The sequence below is a fragment of the Amblyraja radiata genome, chromosome 18 (assembly GCF_010909765.2).
Source record: "Amblyraja radiata isolate CabotCenter1 chromosome 18, sAmbRad1.1.pri, whole genome shotgun sequence".
Classification (NCBI taxonomy): domain Eukaryota; kingdom Metazoa; phylum Chordata; class Chondrichthyes; order Rajiformes; family Rajidae; genus Amblyraja; species Amblyraja radiata.
Genome location: NC_045973.1, coordinates 8930515 through 8954788, shown reverse-complemented (window position 1 = coordinate 8954788; position 24274 = coordinate 8930515). Strand labels below are relative to the sequence as shown.

The 24274-nt window shown below is 44.0% G+C and overlaps 1 protein-coding gene across 4 annotated transcripts in view; it reads right to left on the bottom strand.

Moving 5' to 3' along the window:
• The window catches only part of tafa1 (TAFA chemokine like family member 1), a 389094-nt gene that overhangs the window by 92809 nt on the left and 272011 nt on the right, over positions 1-24274 (bottom strand). For all 4 annotated transcript variants that reach the window (XM_033036675.1, XM_033036674.1, XM_033036671.1 and 1 more), the window contains one exon: positions 3907-4047. In XM_033036675.1, coding sequence (XP_032892566.1) covers positions 3907-4047 — 141 coding nt within the window. The remainder of the gene's footprint in view (positions 1-3906; positions 4048-24274) is intronic.

Genomic DNA, 24274 nt, shown 5'->3' with positions numbered 1-24274 from the left:
GAATTGAAGTATAGATATGTCAGAGTGATGTTTATCTCTCTTGCTTTAAGTTCAATGGTCTAAATCTTCTTGGAAATATAGCAGCGAGTTCTTGACACAAAATATTATTAATGTGGAGGTCATCCCGCAAGTTTGTGGAAAGACGTGATCGGCACAAGCTGATCGGCCATGATTTGCTGGTCAGCTTCTGGCAATCTGCCATTTGCCTTGTCTGAAAGGAATTGCGCTACCAACAGCCTCTTTCAGTTTAGTTTAGTTTAGAGATACAGCATGGAAACAGGCCCTTCGGCCCACTGAGACCATGCCGACCAATGGTCGCCCATACATAGGGTTGCCAACTGTCCTGTATTAGCCGGGACATCCCGTATATTGGGCTGATTTGGTTTGTCCCATACGGGACCGCCCTTGTCCCGTATTTGACTGCCACTACTCGGGTCGAGGGGACTGTCGGGTCGGAGCGCCGCGTCCGGCCCCGCCTCACCCGTCCCGACATAGTGCAGCCCATGGAGTGCAGCAGCAGCGCCTCGCCCGAGGCCCCGTCGGTCGGCAGCCCGGCCAGCTGTCTGACCTTCGGATCTTCGCTTACCGCCGACACCACCACCACCCCATGGCCGATCATCGGTTCATGAGTTGGATAGGGTGCCGGACTTTGCGCGCGACATCGTGCGGCTCGGGCCAAAACTCCTCAGCTGGCCCGCCGGCTGGGCTTTGTGTACAGTCCAGCACCCGGGCCAACTCATCATTCACCCAGCCACGGCCGAGTCGGTCAACGAATTGCCGTCAGGAATTTGTCCCGTATTTTGACCTTTTGTCCCTCATTTGGGAGTGAGAAAGTTGGCGACCCTACCCATACACTAGTTCTATCCTCTACACATCAAGGGCAATTTACAGAAACCCACAAACCTGTACGTCTTTTATTTTTAAGAACCTGCTAGATTTGCATTTTAAATTGCCAATTAAATTCCCAAAAGAGATTTAATAATAATAATAATAATAATAAATTTTATTTATGGGCTCCTTTCAAGAGTCTCAAGGACACCTTACAAAAATTGAGCATGTAGAGGAAAAACATATAAGGGGAATGAAATAAATAGTAGAGACATGACTAGTACACAAAGTAAAGACAGAATTCAATACAAAACACAGTATGAGGCAATTAATGCACAGATGAAAAGGGACGGGGACGTGGGGCTAAGGATAGGCAGAGGTGAAGAGATGGGTCTTGAGGCGGGACTGGAAGATGGTGGATTGCGGATCAGTTGGGGGAGGGAGTTCCAGAGCCTGGGAGCTGCCCTGGAGAAGGCTCTGTCCCCAAAACTGCGGAGGTTGGACTCATGAGATTTAGGTCTCATTCTAAACTACTTTTAAAGGAAACTGTTAACACAATCAAGTTACATTCCTGAAAATGAGTACATTCTTTTTAGAGTAATTTGTTCTGCAAGTTTATCCTCACTTTTCTGTCCTTCTCTGTCTCCTAATCCATCTTTACTTTACTTCAATTGATTTTTTCCTTTTGCATCTTTGTTCACTCCAATTCACACTCCTTCTCCATCGTTTCTGTATCACATTCCATCCGTAAAGAGATTGACCATGGAGATACCATCTTGTTCTCGCTAACCTTAAACATTCCTGATGCTCTTTCACCTTTGCACTCGCTATTCCACCGTCACCTCGTGCACCCATCAAGTGAAGTCATAAATCGTATAAAAAATAGATCAGACAAAGTTCCCACAGTACTTGATGTCTTACTCTAGAAAGATAACGTTAACGTTTAGTCTAGTTTGGAGATTTAGCGCGGAATCAGGCCCTTCGGCCAACCGAGTCTGCACCAACCAGCGATCCCCGCACATTAACACATTCCTACTACCAGGGACAACTTACACATGCACCAAGCAAATTAACCTGCGTATCTGTACGTCTTTGGAGTGTGGGAGGAAACCGAAGATCTCGGAGAAAACCACGCGGTCATGGGGAGAATAGACAATAGACAATAGACAATAGCTGCAGAAGTAGGCCATTCGGTCCTTCAAGCCAGCGCCGCCATTCAATGTGATCATGGCTGATCATCCACGATCAGTATCCCATTCCTGCCGTCTCCCCATATCCCCTGACCGCTATCTTTAAGAGCCCTATCTAGCTCTCTCTTGAAAGCATCCAGAGAATTGACCTCCACTGCCTTCTGAGGCAGAGAATTCCACAGATTCACAACTCTCTGTGTGAAAAAGTGTTTCCTCATCTCCGTTCTAAATGGCTTACCCCTTATTCTTAAACTGTGGCCCCTGGTTCTGGACTCCCCCAACATCGGGAACATGTTTCCTGCCTCTAGCGTATCATGTAAACAGGTAGCACCCGTAGATGGGATCAAACCCGGGTCTCTGGCGCTGCAAGCTCTGTAAGGCTGCAACTCTACCGCTGAGCCACTGCAGCCGCCTTGTGCGCAGACAGCATCTCCATTGTTAATAACCTAAACTTTAAACCTCGATGGTTCAATGGTACTTTTCTGGACACACGTGCAAAGTGCAAAAGCACAGTGACATTATATTCATGATATTAAACAGTTTTTTTTCTCATTTATTATATTCTTTAAAGAGTACTATGTTTATGTATTCTGTTGTGCTGCTGCAAGTAAGAATTTCATTATTCTATCAGGGACATATGACAATAAATCACTCTTGACTCTTGACTCGAGTACTGCCATACCTAATCATGTCCTCGATTAGTAGATTGTGCAGGAATAGTCCACTGATCCTGCATGCAAGAGGCGTCATGTTTTGGTGCCATTTTCAAAGTCATAAGGTCATAAGATCACAAGCAATAGGAGCAGAATTAGGTCATTTGGCCCATCAAGTCTATTCCGCCATTCAATCATGGCTGTTCTATCGCTCCCTCCTAACCCCATTCTCCTGCCTTCTCCCCATAACCCCTGACACCCGTACTAATCAAGATCTATCTATGTCTGCCTTAAAAATATATTTTAAGAGGCCATTAACTTGGCCTCCACAGCCTTCTGTGGCAAAGAATTCCAAAAACTCACCAACCTTTGACTAAAAAAGTCCCTCCTCATCTCCTTCCAAAAGGAATGTCCTTTAATTCTGAGGCTATGACCTAGATTCTCCAACTAGTGAAAACATCTTCTCCACCCACTCTATCCAAGCCTTTCGCTATTGGGTACATTTCAATGAGGTCCCCCCCCTCATTCTTCTAAACTCCAGCGAGTGCTGGCCCAGTGCCATCAAACGCTCATTATATGTTATCCCGCTCATTCCTGGAATCATTCTTGTAAACCTCCTCTGGACCCTCTCCGGGGCCAGCACATCCCTCCTCAGATATGGTGCCCAAAATTGCTCACAATACTCCAAATGTGGCCTGAACTGCACCTTGCAGAGCCTCAGCATTACATAGTATTCCAGCCCTCTTGAAATAAATGCTAGTCCAGTCCATGCTCTAGGTATTATTAAGTGTGCAGATAATTGACGGACCATTTTTCCATCACCATAATAAATATTCTATGAGCGTTTAGTTATTAGTGTTAACTAAACCATCCCATAAACAGTGGGCACAGTTGCTGTAGCATGATTCAAAGTGACTTTAATTTTATGAGGAGACAGCAATGGCAGATAGTTTGAGCTAAAGAGCCTTACTGTGCTTTAGCCTTAATACAAATAAAGCATAAATGAGCATTTTGATTAGATTTTGCGTTAGCTCCTTCAGAGGTCAGTATTTATCTGATTAATTACAAAGACTGAAGACTCATTTTTGCTGCTGATTCATTTAAATCTAAGTTTCCAATTTAATGATACAGGCCGAGACAGAGATCACGTTGCCTGAGATCTGACTCGTATTCCATTTAATACATCTCTCCGTCTGTGATTTTGAATTGAATTATTATTGATCTAATTTACTTGCCATCAACACACGAAGGTCTGGCTCTTGTTGTACCAGCCACTTTCCCCGGCAGACAGGAACACTTCACAGTCTGTGATCGCTCTTCGATTCGATTCTTGTTGCAGCATCTGTGCGCGGCTATCACTTCACACGTCCCCCCGTCTGAAAGGGAAGAGATAGGGATTACATTCTCCATCATAGACCTCTCTAGAGGCATACAGCACGGAAACAGGCCCTTCGGCCCGACTCGTCCATGCCGACCATGATGTCCCCATTGAAGCAAGTCCCACTTGCCTGCGTTTGGCCCATATCCTTCTAAACCTTTCCTGCCACAGTCCAGTTCAGTGTAACAAGGGGCAGTGAAAAGCTTTTGTTGCGTGCTAACCAGTCAGCGGAAAGACAATCCATGATTACAATCGAGCCATTTACAGTGTACAGATACACGATAAGGGAATAACGTTTAGTACAAGGTAAAGCCAATAACGTCCGATCAAAAATAGTCTGTTATAGTACCTGCCTCAACTACCTCATCTAATAAGCTTGTTCCATACCCCCACCACCCTTTGAGTGAAAAAAAGTTGCCCTGTGTTTCCTATTAAATCTTGCCTGCTCACAGTAAACCGATGTCCTCTTGTTCCTGATTCCCCTACCCTCTGGAAAAGACCATGTGCATTCATCCTATCTATTCCCCTCATGTACTTATGCACCTCTATATCATCGCCCTCAGTCTTGTGTGTTGCAAGGAGTAAATGCCTAGCCTGTAAATGCGCTAATAGTATGAAGAAGGGTTCCGACCTGAAGCGTCACCTATCCACCTTCTCCACGGATGTTGAAAATAGACACAAAATGTTGGAGGATCTCAGCGGGTCAGGCAGCATCTCTGGAGGAAAGGAATAGATGGCGTTTTGGGTCGAGACCCTTCTTCAGACCGCTCAGGCTGAAGAAGGGTTCACGACCTGAAATGTCACCTATTCATTTTCTCTAGAGATGCTGCCCGTCCCGCTCAGTTCCTCCAACATTTTGTGTCAATCTTTGGTGCAAAGCAGCATCTGCAGTTCCTTCCTACACTTTCTCGTGGTATGCAGCCTAACCCACTGAGTTACTCCCCCTATCTCATAGAAACTCATAGATAACTGACTACCTCCCCCTAACTCATAGAAACATAGAAAAATAGGAGCAGGAGTAGGCCATTCGGCCCTTCGAGCCAGCACCGCCATTCAATATGGTCATGGCTGATCATCTCATGTTCCTATGTTAAACTATGTATCCATTGTCTATTTCCCTGGCTGGCAATTACTGAGTTAACACCTTGCTACCACGGTAGTCACATCGAGACGTTAATCTTTCTTATGCTAATATTGCAAACAATAATTTCTATGCTCGAAAGATAATTAATAATTTGATGCCAATCACTGCTGGAGATCTGGAGATTACTGACAGTGTGTAATTATACGCGAACATTATTATGCCTCATTTAAATATTGCACTAATTCTGATGCTCCTTGTGTTCTATGTTCTTTCTCATTATAAACAACTATAACAGATCCAGGGAGACTGTGTGACACTAATCTCCAAGGATATGAATTAACAGAGATATAATTTTGAAATTACAGGTCTTTTTGCACCACTTCATTACAGCTAAATTCAAGCACCGTATGAAAAGACTTTGGTTTCGTTTAGCCAATAAGTCAATTCGTGGTCGTGCTGTCTGCTTAGACTGACTTCATTGGCACCTCAGGAGAATCTTCCACATAAATGCACAATGGTAGCAAACGCCTTCACAACTGACTTTATTAACTAAATGTTTAAGAAAGAACTGCAGATGCTGGAACAATCGAAGGTAGACAAAAAATGCTGGAGAAACTCAACGGGTGAGGCAGCGTCTATGGAGAGAAGGAATAGGCGACGTTTCGGGTTGAGACCCTTCTTCAGACTGACCTGAAACATCGCTTATTAACTAAATGAATTGTTTTGTTATTGTCATCATTGCAGCCAATACCTTAATATGATGTACATGACCTGTTTAACACACTGATTATCAATTGAAACTTCTTTGGCGGTTTAAGCCAGGTAAGTACAACAAGTCATTTTTGATTTTCCTTGCCGGTGCAGAATGAATGACCACGGAGCATGGGAAAGTTTGAAACCCAATGATTTCTAAACAGAAGTCTTAACTTGCTGCCATTATTAGTGCGCTAACGTAAGAAGGAATGAAAACAGACTGCTGGGTATACTCAACAGGCCAGTCACCATCCCAAAGGGATGACATGAACTGAGTTAACAATTAACTGTTAAGAGAGAAACAGAGAGAGAAACAGAGAGAGAAGAACAGAGTTAACAGTTCTGGTTAATGACCTTTCATTTGAGCTGCAATGCTTTAATGGACAAAAGAAATAATGCAAGATTCAACTAGAAACTACAGATGCTGGGAACTTGAACAAAGAATAAACTGCTGGAGGAACTCAGCAGGTCAGGCAGCATCTGTAGAGGCAATGGACAGGGTCGGGACCTTTCTTGGATTGGCGTTGGGGGGGGGGGGGGGGAGAGGGGAAAGAGAGATAGCTGGAAAGGAGAGTGGGAGACAGTACAAAGTCCTGCAAGTGATAGGTGGATACAGGCAAAGGTGGGGTGGGGTGGGGGGGGGGGGGGGGGGGGGTGATTGGAAGAGAGACAAAGGCAAGAGGTGAAAAAGAGGCAAACGGGTGTCAAATAAGGAAAGAAGAGGACATTAAATGCAAAGCCAGACTGAGAGTTATGGATGGATGGAGACTGGGGGGGGGGGGGGAGAGAGGGTGTATAAAAGAGAAATAGGGGACTGAGATAAGAGGTGAGGATGCAGAGGAGGGGAAAGGAGCAGAGCGACAAGGATGACGAGTTTTAATAATGGAATAAGCTCAAAAGAGTTTACAGGAGTGCATGAGTATTATTGACATGGCATGAAATACATTGTTGCCATAGACGGAGTACAGAGAAGGTTCACCAGACTGATTCCTGGGATGTCAGGACTTTCATATGAAGAAAGACTGGATAGACTCGATTTGTACTCGCTAGAATTTAGAAGATTGAGGGGGGATCTTATAGAAACTTACAAAATTCTTAAGGGGTTGGACAGGCTAGATGCAGGAAGATTGTTCCCGATGTTGGGGAAGTCCAGAACAAGGGGTCACAGTTTAAGGATAAAGGGGAAATCTTTTAGGACCGAGATGAGGAAACCTTTTTTCACACAGAGAGTGGTGAATCTCTAGAATTCTCTCCCGCAGAAGGTAGTTGAGGCCAGTTCATTGGCTATATTTAAGAGGGAGTTAGATGTGGCCCTTGTGGCTAAAGGGATCAGGGGGTATGGAGAGAAGGCAGGTACAGGATACTGAGTTGGATGATCAGCCATGATCATTTGAATGGCGGTGCAGGCTCGAAGGGCCGAATGGCCTACTCCTGTACCTATTTTCTATGTTTCTATTAAGTGTATCAGTAACGGTAGACACAAAATGCTGGGGTAACTTAGTGGGACAGGCAGCATCTCTGGAGAGAAGCAATGGGTGACATTTCAGGTTGAGTCCCTTCTTCAGACTAAGTGTCAGGGGAGGGGGAGAGTAGAGATATGGTAGGGTAAGGTGTGAAAACGACTAATCAAAGCAGACGATGATCAAGGAAATGTAGAATGGTTCATTGTTAGCTGACAGGAAGGTGACCACAAGGCACACAGCCAGATATCAGTCACATTAATCAGGAGGACAGTGAAACTAGTCGGAGAACTAGGGTGGCGGAGGGAAGGAGAGAGGCGGAATGCAAGGGTTGCTTGAAGTCAGAGAAATCGATATTCATGCCGCTGGGGTGTAAGCTGCCCAAGCGAAATATGAGGTGCTGTTCCCCCAATTTGCACTGGGCCTCACTCTGACAGTGGAGGAGGCCCAGGACAGAAAGGTCAGTGTGGGAATGGGAGGGGGAGTTAAAGTGTTTGGTGACCGGGAGATCGCAAAGGCCTAGGCGGACCGAGCGAAGGTGTAGAACGGTGCACAGAGTCAAAAAAAGAGAGATCAGGGTGGGATTCAATGACAAATTAAATATAGAGATAACCATCGCAACCAGCAGTTAAGAAACACGTGGGAGTCAGTGAAGTTACCACAGAGATGGAAAGTGTAGATACCGAAAGCACGTTGATGAATTTGTAGCTGCAATGTTAGAAGGGAGTTAATGAGTTTATGTTTTGAGGAATATTAATATTGATTTTTATAATAAAAATCCATGTGTCTGCTTGACAGACCAAGAGGTTCAGCTAATTTCACTCAAGTTACTCTGTTTAATATGCAACAAAGCAATTTAACAACATTTTGCTGAACAGATATCACAAAGATCTCCATTCATAGTCTAATTGTCCAGATGAAAATTGTAATTTTAAATTGTGACAGCAACAATAAAGAGTTAATACGTTTTATTTTATTATTCTGCTTCATGATCTATTATGTTGCTTTTTGATTTTAATATCAACTCTTTGGTTTACAATTTGGTACAATGTTTTTTGTATAATTTTGAAAGATAGAATTCCCTGAGGCAACAGGTAATAATGAACTCAACTCATTCAATAGAGATGAATACAACAAAATGCATCTGTGGGAAGCAGATTAGTAAAGAGATTTCAAAGCAGTCTCCAACTAATTGTTTGAAAAGAAAGGTTTTATTTTTAGTTTTGTGTTTTGAAATCCTGAAATATGTTCTTGGAATTAAGGCATTTTGGAATTTGAAAATTTGGGTTAAGGTGAAGGGGGAAAGGTTTAATAGGAATCTGAGGGGTAACTTTTTCACTCAAAGGGTATTGGGTGTATGAAACACGCTAACCAGAGGAGATAGTTGAGGCAGGGACAATTGCAACTTTAAAGAAACAATTAGATAGGTACGTGGACAGGAGAGTTTTAGAACGATTTTGGCCAAATGCAGGCAAGTGGGACAAGTGCAGATGGGACGTTGGTCGGTGTGGGCAAGTTGGGCAGGTTGTTTCCACATTCTATGACGCTATGACATTATATCCATATAATCCCATGGGAAAAATATTAACTACATGGAATGGATACCTAGAATCAAACTTCAGTGAGGAATCAATGTTTTCAGGAGAGCATGGTTGGAATGAAGAAACAAGGAACTGCAGATGCTAGTTTGCCAAGAAAAGACACAAAATACTGGAGGAACTCAGCGGGTCAGATAGCATCCTGGTCCGAATGCCTGATAAATGAAGATCATTGAAGTTAAACAGATCTTTATGTGGGAGCAGAAAAATCTCCATATTTCTGAAGCATTGTACATCCCCTTTAGAGCCATCCCAGTTCAGCAGATGGAGGCTTTGTCAAAAGCAGCAAAGATTACCATGTGAGTGGGAGATGTCTGAACATATTGCAATTTTGCAAGCGAGACTTTAAATTAGTTAGATAAGGCAGCATTTTATATTTTAAAAATATTTTGCTCAGACTGTGCAATTGTTTGGGATTCAGTCCCCTTTTCGCATTATAAATGTCAATCCTTAAATGATAGTCAAAGTCATACTGTGTGGAAACAGGCCCTTCAGCCCAACTTGCCCATGCTGACCAACATGTCCCATCTACACTAGTCCCACCTGCCAGCATTTGGCCTAAATCCCTATGAACCTGTCCTATCCATGTACGTGTCTAAATGTTTCTTACACGTTGCGATAGTGCCTGCCTCAACTACCTCCTCAGGCAGCTCGTTCCACATACCTACCGCCCTTTGTGTAAAAAAATTACCCCTCAGGTTCCTATTAAATCTTTCTGCCCTACCTTTAAAGCTATGTCCTCTGGTTCTCAACCCCCCTACTCTGGGCAAGGAACACTATGCTTTTATCCCCAGCCTATTTCACTCATGATCACACACAATCTTGGAGTAGTCTGTAGAGTACTTTCCTTGATACTCTTTGAGAGTATTTCCTTTGATAAGTACAATGTTGTGTGCTTTATATTCACCACACAAATATGTGACTACCATAAATTAATCAGTTAGGGAGGCACAGTGGTGCAGCTGGTAGAGCGCTGGAGACCTGACCTCGGAGGGCTGTCTGTGTGGAGTTCGCATGTCCTCACTGTGACTGCCTCTGGGTTCCCGGGTTTCCCCACCGCATCACAAAGTCATGCAGGGCTTGTAGGTTAATTAGCCCGCTGTGAAATTGTCCCTAATGTGTCGGAAGTGGATGAGAAAGTGGGATAAGATTGAACTAGTATGAACAGGTGATCGATGGTCGGCCTGGACTCGGTGGGTCAAAGGGGGTTTCTATGCTCTATCTAGAAATTAAAACTAAAACAAGAACAAAATCTACCGCTGCACTGTATAATAATGTTAAGAAGATGTAAAAAAAACACCAAGTTTACTCATGTATCACATAATTATTTTTTGAAATGTATCTAATTTGCATTTCTTAGTGTCAAAACAGCTTTACAGTGTCAGTAAGATTCCAGAAACATTTTAATGTGTAGGTTTCAATTGAATTGGTTCGATTGGCTTCTAAGGTTGCTACTAAGGCAGTTTAGGGCCTGTCCAACGTGGCGATTTTTTAGGTGACTGCTGGCATCATTGACTGACGTATCAGGTCACCGAAAAATTCACGGCGTGGTGACGTATTGATGCATGGTGTTTCCTCAAGTGTCGCAACTAGTTTCCAACAGTGGGAGAGTCTCGGACTAGAGGTCATAGCCTCAGAATTAAAGGACGTTCTTTTAGGAAAGAGATGAGGGGAAATTTCTTTAGTCGGAGGGTGGTGAATCTGTGGAATTCTTTGCCACAGAATGCTGTGGAGGCCAAGTCAGTGGATATATTTAAGGCAGAGATAGATAGATTCTTCATTAGTACGGGTGTCAGGGGTTATGGGGAGAAGGCAGGAGAATGTGGTTAGGAGGGAGAGATAGATCAGCCATGAGTGAATGGCGGAGTAGACGATGGGCCGAATGGCCTGATTCTGCTCCTATCACTTATGACCTTCTGACCTCAGGAGATTAAGGAGATTCGGTGTTCTCTTGAACTTCTACAGGTGTACAGTGGACAGCATATTGACTGGTTGCATCACTCCTGGTTTGACAACGGGGACTGGAAATGAAGGTTAAGTGCTGGCATGCAGTGAGAGACCTGCTGTGTGCCCGCGGAAACACCTGCCTGATTAGATTTGCTCAGCCTTTCCACTCTAGAGATACAGCGTGGAAACAGACCCTTCGGCCCACCGTCAGCACACTGGTATGTGTGGAACGGAGCTGGAGGTCGCGCCACCAGGAGCAAAGGAGGACCCAGCGTGGGGGGACCGCTGTAAGAGGCGGGGGAAAGGACAAAGGAGGACTCTGGGTGGGGGGACAGCGTGAAGGGGGAAGAACAATGGAGGACCTGGAGCGAGGAGGAACTGCCGTGAGGAGATGGAGGGAGAACAAAGGAGCGCCCAGCATGGATACTTTGTAACTTTCTCAGCGCCCTCTACATGGTGACTATTTGCATACCTTGGGTTGGCAAGCAACGAATTTCAATGTGACTTGTCACCTGTGACAATAAAGTATTCAATTTAATTCAATAAATTCAATAGTACTATCCTACACACCACAGACAATTTACAATTTTACAGAAGTCAATTAACCTACAAACCTGCACGTCTTTGGAGTGTGGGATGAAACCGAAGCAGTCAGAGAAAACCTGGTCACAGGGAGAACGTACAAACTCCATTCAGACAGCACCTGTAGTCAGGATCGAACCCGGGTCTCTGGCGTGATGAGGCAGCAACTCTACCGCTGCGCCACCGTGCCGCCCAAGTCAAGCTTTTAGTCAAAAAAAAAAATCCAACTTTCAGCTTCTCCATTGAAATGAATTTCAGGTCATGAATTGGTGTCATAAACAACAATTAATCTCACTGTTGCCATATGGAACTGCTAACGATCCTGTCACCCCTGTGATTTATGGCCTTGTCATTACATTCAAAACTTGGGGCACAGCAGAACAAACCGATCTGCAAAATCTCACTCCAGAATGCAGTAAATTGTTTCTAAAAGTTTATCCAAATTTTCTTGAATGTGACATTTGTTTTAGTTCCAGTCTTGCCATCCACACTTCAGCTAGCGTTGGAAGGAAATGATTTTCAGAGCATAAAGCTGTTTTGACACTAAGAAATGCAAATTAGATACATTTCAAAAAATAAATATAGCATACATGAGTACGATTGGGGCATATTGTTTTTACATCCCCTACACATTATTATGAATTATTTCACAAACGTTTCTGATATACAACATATCCAACATGGTTACATGGTTTAGTGCGGCACGGTGGCACAGCGGTAGAGTTCCTTACTTATGCCCCTGTCCCACTTAGGAAACCTGAACGGAAACCTCTGGAGACTTTGCGCCCCACCCAAGGTTTCCGTGCGGTTCCCGGAGGTTGCAGGTGGTTGCCGGAGGTTGCAGGTAGTGGAAGCAGGTAGGGAGACTGACAAAAACCTCCGGGAAACGCAAAGACGTACAGGTTTGTTGGTTAATTGGCTTTGGTAAAATTGTAAATTGCCCCTAGTGTGCAGGATGGTGCTGGTTGGTGTACGGGGTGATCGCTGGTCGGCACGGACTCATTGGTGCAGAGGGTCTTATTCCACACTGTATCTCCAAAGTAACATAGAATTTACCCCAAGGAGTCTGAGCTGACTCTATAAGAGCTATACAGTTAATCTATGCCCTCTCCCTGAGGTAACAACTTGTTTCAGGCACTTATTCTGTTCTGTTTTGAACTTCAGATTGAATCTGCATCCACAACTCCTTCTGGCGATGTCTTGCAAATTCCAACTATTCAATGCGTAAAATAATTTGTTTACATGCTACATTTCGCCCATCACATCATTCAGTACCTCCTGGTTCTTAACCCGAGGAATTGTTTCACTACATCCGTGGAGGCATGGTGGCGCAGCGGTAGAGTTGTTGCCTTACAGCGACAGAGACCTAGTTTCGATCCTGACTACGGGTGCTGTCTGTACAGAGTTTGCAAGTTCTCCCTGTCACCTGTGTGGGTTTTCTCCTGATGCTCCGGTTTCTTCCCACATTCCAAAGACGTGCAGGTTTGTAGGTTTATTGGCATCTGTAAAGTGTCCCTAATTTACGGGTGACCTAATGCAAGTTAAACAAAACTAAAACATATAAACCACCCTATCTAATCCTTTCATGTTTTACGATATCTCTTTCAGATTCACTCACCGCCATTGTAACCAGTTGCTAACCATTTTAACTCCTCTTCCCATTCCCACGTTGACCATTCTGTCCTGGGCCTCCTCCATTGCCAAGGTGAGGGCACATGCAAACTGGAGGAACAGCACCTCATATTCCGCTTGGGTAGCTGACAACCCAACACTATGAATGCTGAATACTCCAATTTTAGGTAACTCCAAACCCCCTCCCCTCCCCCTTCTTCCACCACCCCACTTTCTTTCTCCCCCCCAACCCCTCTCTCCCCTGTGCCTCAGCTGGACTCGCACATATTTCTCTCCTTCCAGCTGCATTCCTTCCTCTAGCTTCACAATTCGCAAATCTTCAATCCTTTTGTCTCACACCTTCCGCCTGTTCATCCCTGGTCTTTATCCAACCATCTGCCCAGCAGAGACCCCCTTGACCCAGTTCCACCTATTATTTGCCATGCTTTGTCCTGCCCCTCCTCTCTTCCAGTTTTCTTTCCTGCCCCTACAATCAGTGTGAAGAAGGGTCCTGACCCGAAACATCACCTATCCATGTTCTCCAGAGATGCTGCCTGTTCCTTTGAGTTACTCCAGCACTTTGTGTTTACAATTTGAGTACTGTGTCCCAGTAAAGCCCAAAGCCAACAACGATGAGGCTCAGGTCAAGAATCAAGAGGGTTGAATTGTCATATGTAGCAAAAACTGAACAATGAAATTCTTACCTGTATCATAATAAAGGGTCTGTCCCACTTACGTAATTTTTTCGGCGATTTGCCGGCACCCGTCATAGTCGCAGCAGGTGGCCGAAAATTTTCAACATGTTGAAAATCCAGCGGGACCAGAAAAAGGTACGACTCTTTGCGCAACTACTCACGACTATACAGGTGTCACGTGTCGACATGTCGTGGGGTGATGCCTGTTTCGTCGTGAGTAGTCGCCCGAAGAGTTGTACCTTTTTTCTGGTCACCGCTGGATTTTCAACGTTGACCTGCTGCGACTATGACGGGTGACGGCAGTCGCCGAAAAAAAATCGCGTAAGTGGGGCAGGCCCTTTAAGAAAAAATTATAACCCCAATCCTAGCGTAAAAGCAACCAAAGATAGTCCATTGTTGACAGACAAAAATGCTGGAGAAACTCAGCGGGTGAGGCAGCATCTATGGAGCGAAGGAATAGGTGACGTTTCGGGTCGAGACCCTTCTTCAGACTGAAGTCCATTGTTGAGGTTAGTATTTTGTAGTGTTCACGAACTTGATGGTTGTTGGGAACAGCTATTCCTGAACCTAGAGTTTACAAGCTCCTGTACCTTCTTCCCGATGGCAGGAGTGAAATGAGAGAGTGGCCAGGGTGGTGTGGGTCTTTGATGATGCCTTTATGAGGTAGTGCCTCCTATGGATCCCTTTGACAGTGGGGAGGTCAGTGCCTGTTCTATGATTAGTTTAGAAGATACAGTGCGGAGACAGGCACATCAGCCCACCAAGTCCAAGCTGCCCATTGACCATCCGTCCACACTAGTTCTAAGTTATCCCACTTTCTCATCCACTCCCTACATGCTCTGGACGATTTACAGGGGTCAATTAACCACCAAACCCACACACATTTGGGGTGACTGGGCAGTACCACTCTCTGTAAAACATGTTGCTATTAACCACATTTAACAAGATACAAAAGTTACGATACTGTTGTTGGGAGCTAATTCATAGGAAAGTATAAATTTATTTTATATATAATTAAAAACATTATGTGCTCTAGTCCCACTCATTATGATCTTCCTTTCCAGCAGAACCGTTGAATAAACAGAGGCTGTGTTTCAGAGATGAGACACACTAGCACCTCTGTGACCAACCTCCCCCTCCTTCCTCCTTCCCACCCACCTTCTGGTGTGACAGCAATGATGATTCTCACTTGCCTTTTTAGAATTCACGTCATCTTTAAAATCATTTTCCCAATATTCATCTTCAATTCAAATTACTGGGGTAAAGGTTCTATCTTCAGAAAATTAGCCACCCTCCACACCACTCCTCCACCCCCTTGCATTTATGACATTGTCACGGTCAAGGGCATGAACTGATCATTCTCTTGGCAATCATCTGGGGTGACCACAGTGTCTGAAGAAGGGTCTGGACCCAAAACGTCACCCATTCCTTCTCTCCAGAGATGCTGCCTGACCCGCTGAGTTACTCCAGCATTTTGTGTCTATCTTTGGTTTAAACCAGCATCTGCAGTTCCTTCCCACACTAGATATGAATGAGATTGATTTCATGAATGTTATTTTATATATGACCACCCTGTGCTTTTATTTGTGATGTTGCAGCATCTTTAAAAAAATAAACTGCTTTTTTTTCCCCCAGCTCCGTGGCACATATAATTATTAATCACAGTACATATGATGCGAGGAGTTTGCACGTTCTCCCCGTGACCGCGTGGGTTTCCTCCTTGTGCTCCGGTTTCCTCCCACATCCCAAAGACATACAGGTTTGTAGGTTAATTGGCCCTCTGTAAATTGCTCTGAGTGTGTAGGGAGTGGATGTGAAAGTGGGGTAACATACAACTAGTGTGAACGGGTGATTGATGGTCGAAGGGTCTGTTTCCATGCTGCATGTCTAAATTAAACATAGAACAGTACAGCTCAGGAATAGGTCCTTCAGCCTACAATGGTTATGCCGAACATGATACTAAATTAAACTAATCTCCTGCACCTGATCCATAATCCCTCCATTCCCTGCATATCCAAAAATAGACACAAAATACTGGAGTAACTCAGCGGGACAGGTAGCATCTCTGGAGAGAAGGAATGGGTGGCGTTTCAGGTTGAGACCCTTCTTCAGACCTGAAACGTCACCCATTCCTTCTCTCCAGAGATGGTGCCTGTCCTGCTGAGTTACTCCAGCATTTTGTGCGTATCTTTGGTGTAAACCAGCATCTGCAGTTCCTTCCTACACCCTGTATATCCATGCGCCACCTATCTAAAAGCCTCTTAAACGCCACTATCGTATCAGCCCCCTCCAGCACCACTGGCAGCGTGTTCCAGGCATCCACTACTCTGGGTAAAAAACATGTCCCACACATCTCTTTTAAACTTTGTCCCTCTCACCTTACAGCTATGCCCTCTAGTACTTGACATTTCCAGCCTGGGAAAAAAGGTTACATAGATACATAGAAAATAGGTGCAGGAGTAGGCCATTCAGCCCTTCGAGCCTGCACCGCCATTCAATATGATAGTGGTTGATCATCCAACTCAGTATCCCGTACCTGCCTTCTCTCCATACCCCCGGATCCCTTTAGCCACAAGGGCCACATCTGACTATCTGGTCTATCTATGCCTTTCATCATTTTATATACTTCTATCGAATCGTGTGCATCAGCACCTTTTGGTGCCCGCGAAAAAGCATTGATAATGACCTTCCATTGCCCACAGCTTTTGGGAGAAATTACTGTTTACATTTGGAGAAGTTGCTACAGTGGCACTTTTTAATATTTATAATATTATTCCTTCTAATGAAATTACATGCGGAAAAGGTATTTTCAAGTGAATTATATATTAAAAAAACATATTTTGATGTACTTCAAATAATTCTTTATGTCTCCAGTTATTGACACCTCAAACTACTGGAAAAGGACTTTGAGATGTCAACTAAATGTCTCAGGATCCACTGCCTGAGGCCCACTCACTACTCCAGCTCACGAGGTCACTATTCCGTCACACGGCACAATGGCACACCAGTAGAGTTGCTGCCTACCGCGCCAGAGACCCGGGTTCGATCCTGTCTACAGGTGCTGCCTGTACGGAGTTTCTCCCCGTGACCTGCGTGGGTTTTCTCCGGGTGCTCCGGTTTCCTCCCACACTCCAGAGACGTGCAGGTTTGTAGGTTAATTGGCTTCGGTAAAAATTGTAAATTGTCCCTAGCGTATAGGATAGTGCTGGTGTTAGTGCTAGTGTATGGGGATCGATGGTCGGCACGGACTTGGTGGGCCGAAGGGCCTGTTTCTACGCTGTATCTCTAACCTAAACCAACTAAACTAAACTAAACTAAACTACCCTAAACTAAATTAAACACACTATTTAATCTACACAGTCAAGAGGAGCACATGTGAGGTGGCAAAAGTTACAGTCTTGGTTAAGAATGACAGGCCCAATGCATATTGTACAGATACAGTCCAACACAATAAATCCATTAGGTTTAAGGATTAATAATGACTTTGTATGTGCTCTTGATGGATCCATTGTAACTGTTTAAAGATAGGTACTTTTGTTATTTTGGCCCTTTAGCAGATGCAATGTAGCAGTTTTATTGCTTAAAAAAACCTCTGGCTGTCAAAATAGCTCACTTCATTGTGATAGTGACTGCGCCATAAATAGTTCATGGGCTGCAAGGTGCTTTAGGATATCCTGACAGGGATGTGAAAAACATTATATTAATGTGAATCTTTGTTTACTTCTTCTTTCGTTAGAACTAGGACATCCAAGGTCGGGAAAATCAGTGTGTGGTAGAATAGAAGATAGATTTCACGAGACACGCAGAAATATAAAACTTGCCGTGACGTTTCAAAATAACACGACTATCATTAGCATTAAAATTAGATCGGTAGCGATTATGATATGTTATGATACATTTCAAAGGAATTGGGTTGCTTTGGGCAATGTCTTGATGGTATAATCGTTGTATTGACCTGAGCATTTGTAGGAAAGGTCTTAGTGGATCAAATGAGCTTCATTCTTAGTTTTAGATTAGTTTCGAGATATAGCAGGGAAACAGGTTATTTGGCCGACTGAGTCCGTGCTGACCAGCGATTTCTCCCCCCCCCCCCCACGCCCCACCCACTAACGCTATCCTACACACACTGGGGACAATTTTATGCCTGGATAACATTATGGTGAACTGAATTGTCCACCATGTTTCTATGACTATGGGAGTGGAGGAGGATGGAGAAATTTGGCATGTCTTCAATGACTCTTACAAACATCTACAGGTGCTCTGTGGAGCGCAAACCGCCGGGTTGCATCCAGAACCAGGGGCCACAGTCTTAGAATAAAGGGGAGGCCATTGAAGACTGAGGTGAGAAAAAACTTTTTCACCCAGAGAATTATGAATTTGTGGAATTCCCTGCCACAGAGGGCAGTGGAGGCCAAATCACTGAATGGATTAAAGAGCGTGTTAGAAAGAGCTCTAGGGGCTAGTGGAATCAAGGGATATGGGGAGAAGGCAGGCACGGGTTATTGATTTGGGATGATCAGCCATGATCACAATAAATGGCGGTGCTGGCTCGAAGGGCCGAATGGCCTCCTCCTGCACCTATTTTCTATGTTTCTATGTTTCTATTACGGTTTGGTTTGGTAACAGGCTGGCCAATACCTCAAGAAATTACAGAGAATTTTAAATGCAGCTCCGTCCATCCCAAAGACATTAAAAACGGGACTGTCACAACGTTTAAGGGACATTTAGACAGATACATGGACATGATAGGTTTAGAAGGATATGGGCCAAACACAGGCAGGTGGGACTGGTATAGATGGGGCATGTTGGTTGGTGTGGACAAGTTGGGCCGAAGGGCTTGTTTCCATGCTATATGACTCTTTGACTAGTGGAAGATGGCTCTGATGGACCACATGAACTTTCGTTATTCCATGTCTCTTCTGGAGGAGAAAGCTTTCGCTGGCATCGTTCAGACACACTAGGGTACTAATGATCGACTGAAGCCCATAGGGTTATTTGAATAGGGTGATATATTAGCTGAGGAAAATCTACATATTAGTTGAGATACTCAGAAGGTGAACCCCCTGTAGCAATATTCAGTTTCATAGAGTGATACAGCATGGAAACAGGCCCTTTGGCCCAACTTGCCCACATCAGCCAACATGCCCCAGCTACACTAGTCTCACCTGCCTGCATTTCGTTCATATCCCTCCAAACCTGTTCTATCCATGTACCAGTCTAACTGTTCCCAGCCTCAACTACCTCCTCTGGCAGCGACAGTGCCCTCCATAATGTTTGGGACAAAGACCCATCATTTATTTATTTGCCTCTGTACCCCACAATTTGAGATATGTAATAGAAAAAATTCAATATGACCATGGCTGATCATCTAACATCAGTACCCCGTTCCTGCTTTCTCCCCATATCCCTTGATTCCGTTAGCCCCTAGAGCTAAAGATGGAATAAAACCATCAGAAGAACGAGTCAAAGTGACTCCCCAGATAAACTGTCTAAATGTATCTTGATTTAGTTTTTTTTTAAAGCTCAAAATAAAAGCTGCGATGTTTAATTAATGAGGGGAAATTAACATTTAGAAAGCATTTCTGCTTCAAGATGGAATCAGTTGAAGAATATTCAGCCTAAAACATAGCAACAGCGCCAAGTTCTAGTCAGCAGTCGTCCCACAAGAGATGTGGAACTCCAACAGTGTGAAAGTACATTTCACGATTGTCTAGACCGCGACCATCTGGGAATAATTCACATTTTACATGTAATGTTTTAAAGTCATTAATGGGATGAATGGGAAATAAATTCTACCTCATTGCAAACCATTAGCATATCTCAAGTCAAGTGACTGCAGCAATGAATGAGACATCCCTGGTGTAAATGCAAGAGTCACTAAAGTTATCCAAATTACAAGATTGCCGAGAGCACAACGTCGAACCATTAAGAAGTAAAAGGCAACTGGAACCACAGAGTCATAGTCATAGACCCATAGAGTTATGCAGCATGGGAATAGGCCCAACTCGTCTGCGCCGACCAAGTTGCTTCAGCTGTTGGTCCCATTTACCATCCACCCCTTCAAATTGTCAGAGAGCCATACAGCACAGAACCAGGCCATTCAGCCCAACTTGTGCATGCCGACCAAGATGCCCCATCTACACAGATCCCACCTGGCTGCATTTCACGTTCATAAGATCTAAACGTAGAATTAAGCCATTCGGCCCATCGAGTCTACTCCTCCATTCAATCATGGCTGATCTCTGCCTTCTAATCCCATTTTCCTGCCTTCTCCCCATAACCCTTGTCACCAATTCTAATCAAGACATTTGCCCCATATCCCTCTAAACCAGGAGTTGGCAACCGTGTTCTGCATAGGGGCCAGGACCCACGTATGTGAGCGGATGGCGGGCCACATCTATTGCTATAGTGTGACATTTGGTCTTGTTTTTCGCATTAGTTTTCACGTGTTTTTCAATTCGTTTTCTGCAGTTCCCAGATCAGCTCGTGTCCCCGGGACTGGCTGTAGCGCCCAGGTCGTCTGCGTGCCCCGGGACAAGCTGCAGTTCCCAGATCAGCTCGCGTTCACGGGACTGGCTACAGTTTCCAGGTCGCGAAAACTAATTGAAAAAAATATACGCCTGCGGGCTGGATGATTTTGGGTTACGGGCCGCATCTGGCCCGTGGGCCATAGATTGCCGACCCCGGCTCTAAACCTTTCCTCTCCATGTACCTGCCCAAATATCCTTTAATTGTTGTTATGTTACCTGCCTCAACTACTTTCTCTGACACCTCGTTCCATATACCCATGATCCAGCGTGTGGAAAAGTTGCCCCTCAGGTTCCAATTAAATATTTCCCTTCTCATCTTAAATCTATGCCATCTGGTTCTTGATTCCTCTACCTTGGGTAAAAGACTCTGCATTCAACCACATGATCCCCATCCCCTCATGATTTTATACACCTCTATAAGATCACGCCTCAACCTCCTACACTCCAAGAAGAGGTTGGCGGCACTGTGGTGCAGCAGTAAAGTTGTTGCCTTACGACTCCAGAGACCCAGATTCGATCCTGACTATGGGTTGTTTAAGAAAGATCTGCAGATGCGGGAAAAATCAAAGGTAGATAAAAATGCTGGAGAAACTCAGCGGATGAGGCAGCATCTATGGAGAGAAGGAATAGGCGATGTTTTGGGTCGAGACCCTTCTTCAGACTTGCTTGTTTGTTCTACCCGTGACCTGCGTGGGTTTTCACCAGATATCTCTGGTTTCCTCCCACAATCCAAAGACGTACAGGTTTGTAGGTTAATTGACTTGGCATAATTGTAAATTGTCCCTAATGTGGGTAGGATAGTGTTAGTGTGCGGGGATCACTGGTCGTCGCGAACTTGGTGGGCCGAAGGGCCTGTTTCCGCGCTGTATCTCCAAACTAAACTAAACTAAACTGAACTAAACTAAAGAGCTTTCAAAATTCCATATGCCAGGATATTCTATATAGATTATTTTCCCCTCATTATATCCTTTTAGTAACTCCTGATTATTAAGTAGTCTTACGTAGCTCCAAGAGGCAGTACTGAACAGTTGCAAACCCGGATAATATAACATCAATGAGTAATTCGACTCCAGTGGTGACTGGTATACAAATTACATCTCTCAGTCTATCACATTTTTGTCTAATCGTTAAATGACATTTGGGCAGGTACATGGACAGGACAGGTTTAGAAGGATAGGGGCCAAACTCAACCAGGTGAGCCTAGTATAAATGGGGCATTTGGCATGGGCATGGTTAGGCCGAAGGGCCTGTTTCCACTTTGAATTGAAACAATTCTGAAATATAGTGATAGAAGTTCATAATAATCATCCAAACATTATCTAGTCCCGATTATGTGCAATTCATTGTAAATATTTTCAGGCTGGTTGAAAAATACAGATTACTTGACACTTGTTTTATGTGTCATTCCTAATGTTTATGTGTCACTGACATGTTTTATGTTCTAATATCACTGCATGTCATGTTGTCACTTGCGCGCGGAGCACCAAGGCAAATTCCTTGTATGTGAATATACTTGGCCAATAAACGTATTCATTCATTCATTCATTCATTCATTCATTCATTCATTCATTCATTCATTCATTCATTCTAGATTTTGGTACATTCCCATTGCAGCAAAGAATATTATGTTTTGGCAATTTTCAGTCATTTGGGAAAATAATGTTGAGAAAATTGACAATTTAGATAAATCATTTCCCAGTGCGTCAATCTCCAATTTTCAATAAATCAACCTAATCTTATGGATTTTGAAGGGTTTAAAAGCTTAAAACTGGCAAAAGCAAAGATTTAAATAAGCTTACAGTTGCTCAATATCAATTCGACAGAGGAAAAGCGTCAAGCAGCAAATTAAAAAAATGTAGATTTCAAATGTTATTCACTGATGATCTAAAAGTGTTGTAGCTTAAATTCTTACATTTACATCTATATCATTATGATGATATAAAGCGGCATGGTGGCATAGTGGTAGAACTACTGCCTTACAGTGCCAGAGACCCAGGTTCGATCCTGGCTACGGGTGCTTGTCTGTAAGGAGTTTGTACGTTCACCCCGTGACCTGCGTGGGTTTTCTCCAGGATCTTTGGTTTCCTCCCACACTCCAAAGACGTACAGGTTTGTAAGTAAATTGGCTTGGTATAAATGTAAAATTGTCTCTAGTGTGTGTAGGGTGACGTTAATGTGTGTGGATCGCTGGTCGGTGCAGACTGGGTGGGCCGAAGGGCTTGTTTCCGCGCTGTACCCCTAAACGAAACTAAACGAAACTAAACTAGATCAAACATGATTACAAGTAACATCCAAAGATTGACGAGTAAAGGTCAGTGTGTCCATTTTGAGTCTGGTAGACACAAGGAACTGCAGATGTTGGAATCTTGAGCAAAATCCAAAGCGCTGGAGTAATTCAGCAGATCAGGTAGCATCTCTGAAGAACATGGATGAAGTCCGAAGAAGTGTCCCAACCTGAAAGGTCGCCTATCCATGTCCTCCAGGGATGCTGCCTGACCCTCTGAGTAATCCCCCACTTTGTGCTTTTTTTCCTTCAAGTCTGTTCTTTACAAAAGCTCTGAGCAGCCACTTTCGGTTCATTCAGTCTCGGAAGAGAAATTAATAGTCGTGGGATATGGATCAATTCCGCAGAGGATCAGGCCCTTCAACCCACAACATCGTTCTGAACATGATGCCATGTTCAACTAATCTCCTCTGCCTGCACATGATCCCTATCCCCCCCACTCATTGCATATCTATGTTTATCTAAAAGCCTCTTAAAAGCCACTATTGTATCTGCCTCCACCACCACCCCTTCAGTTTACTTTATTGTCACGTGTACCGAGGTACAGTGAAAAGCTTATGTTGCGTGCTAACCAGTCAGCGGAAAGAAAACACATGATTACAATCGAGCCATTTACAGTGTACAGATGCATGATAAGGGAATAACGATTAGCGCAAGATAAAGCCAGTAACATCAGATCAAAGATAATCTGTCACCAATGAGGTAGATAGTAGTTCAGGACTGCTCTAGCGTTGTGGTGGGATAATTTAATTGCCTGATATCTGCCCCCTGGCAGCACGTTCCAGGCAACCACCACTCTGCATAAAAAACTTTCCCCGCACATCTTTTAAACTTTGCCCCTCTCACCTTACACAAATCCACATGACAAAATTAATTCATTGAAATATTTCTCTACTCTGGAATGATAATTAATATATGTTCTAAGACACTCCTTTATTAGCATTTAAATCCCACAACCTAGATTATTTCAACATAATTAGAATCACAATATCCCACAATGTTTGATCTTTTATCTTGATATTTACATATATAGCCTCCAATTTCATTCTTAATCAAATTTACATTCAAACCTTTAGGAGCATTTAAACAATACGCAAACGTCTGCTCAGAAATCTGAGCTTGGAATTCAAGCAGCTAAAGACATATAATTACACAAGACACATGAAGTGTCCTGAAGGTCCCAAGTCAGCAGAGACAGGCCATTCAGCCCGTCTTGCTTGTGCTACCATTCAATAAGAGCATGGGTGGGTTCCCACCTCAGCACCACTTCCCTGCACATGAACCATTACCTGAACCTGCGAATAGTCAAAGATCTAGTGATTTATTCAGTTGAGTTTATTTTAGAGATACAGCAGGGAAACGGGCCCTTTGGCCCAGCCCGTCCGTGCCGACCCGTGATCATTTTCATAAGTGATAGGAGACATTTTCGCACCCTTTGAGTTAGTTTAGTTTAATTTAGTTCAGAGATACAGCGCAGAAACAGGCCCTTCGTTCCACCGAGTCCGTGCTGACCAGCAATCCCTGCACATTAACACCACCCCACACACACACACATTTTTATTTACACCAAGCCAATTAACCTACAAACCTGCACACTTTGAAGTGTGGCAGGAAAACAGAAGATCTCAGAGAACACCCATGCAGGTCACGGGGAGAACGTGCAAACTCTACACAGACAGCA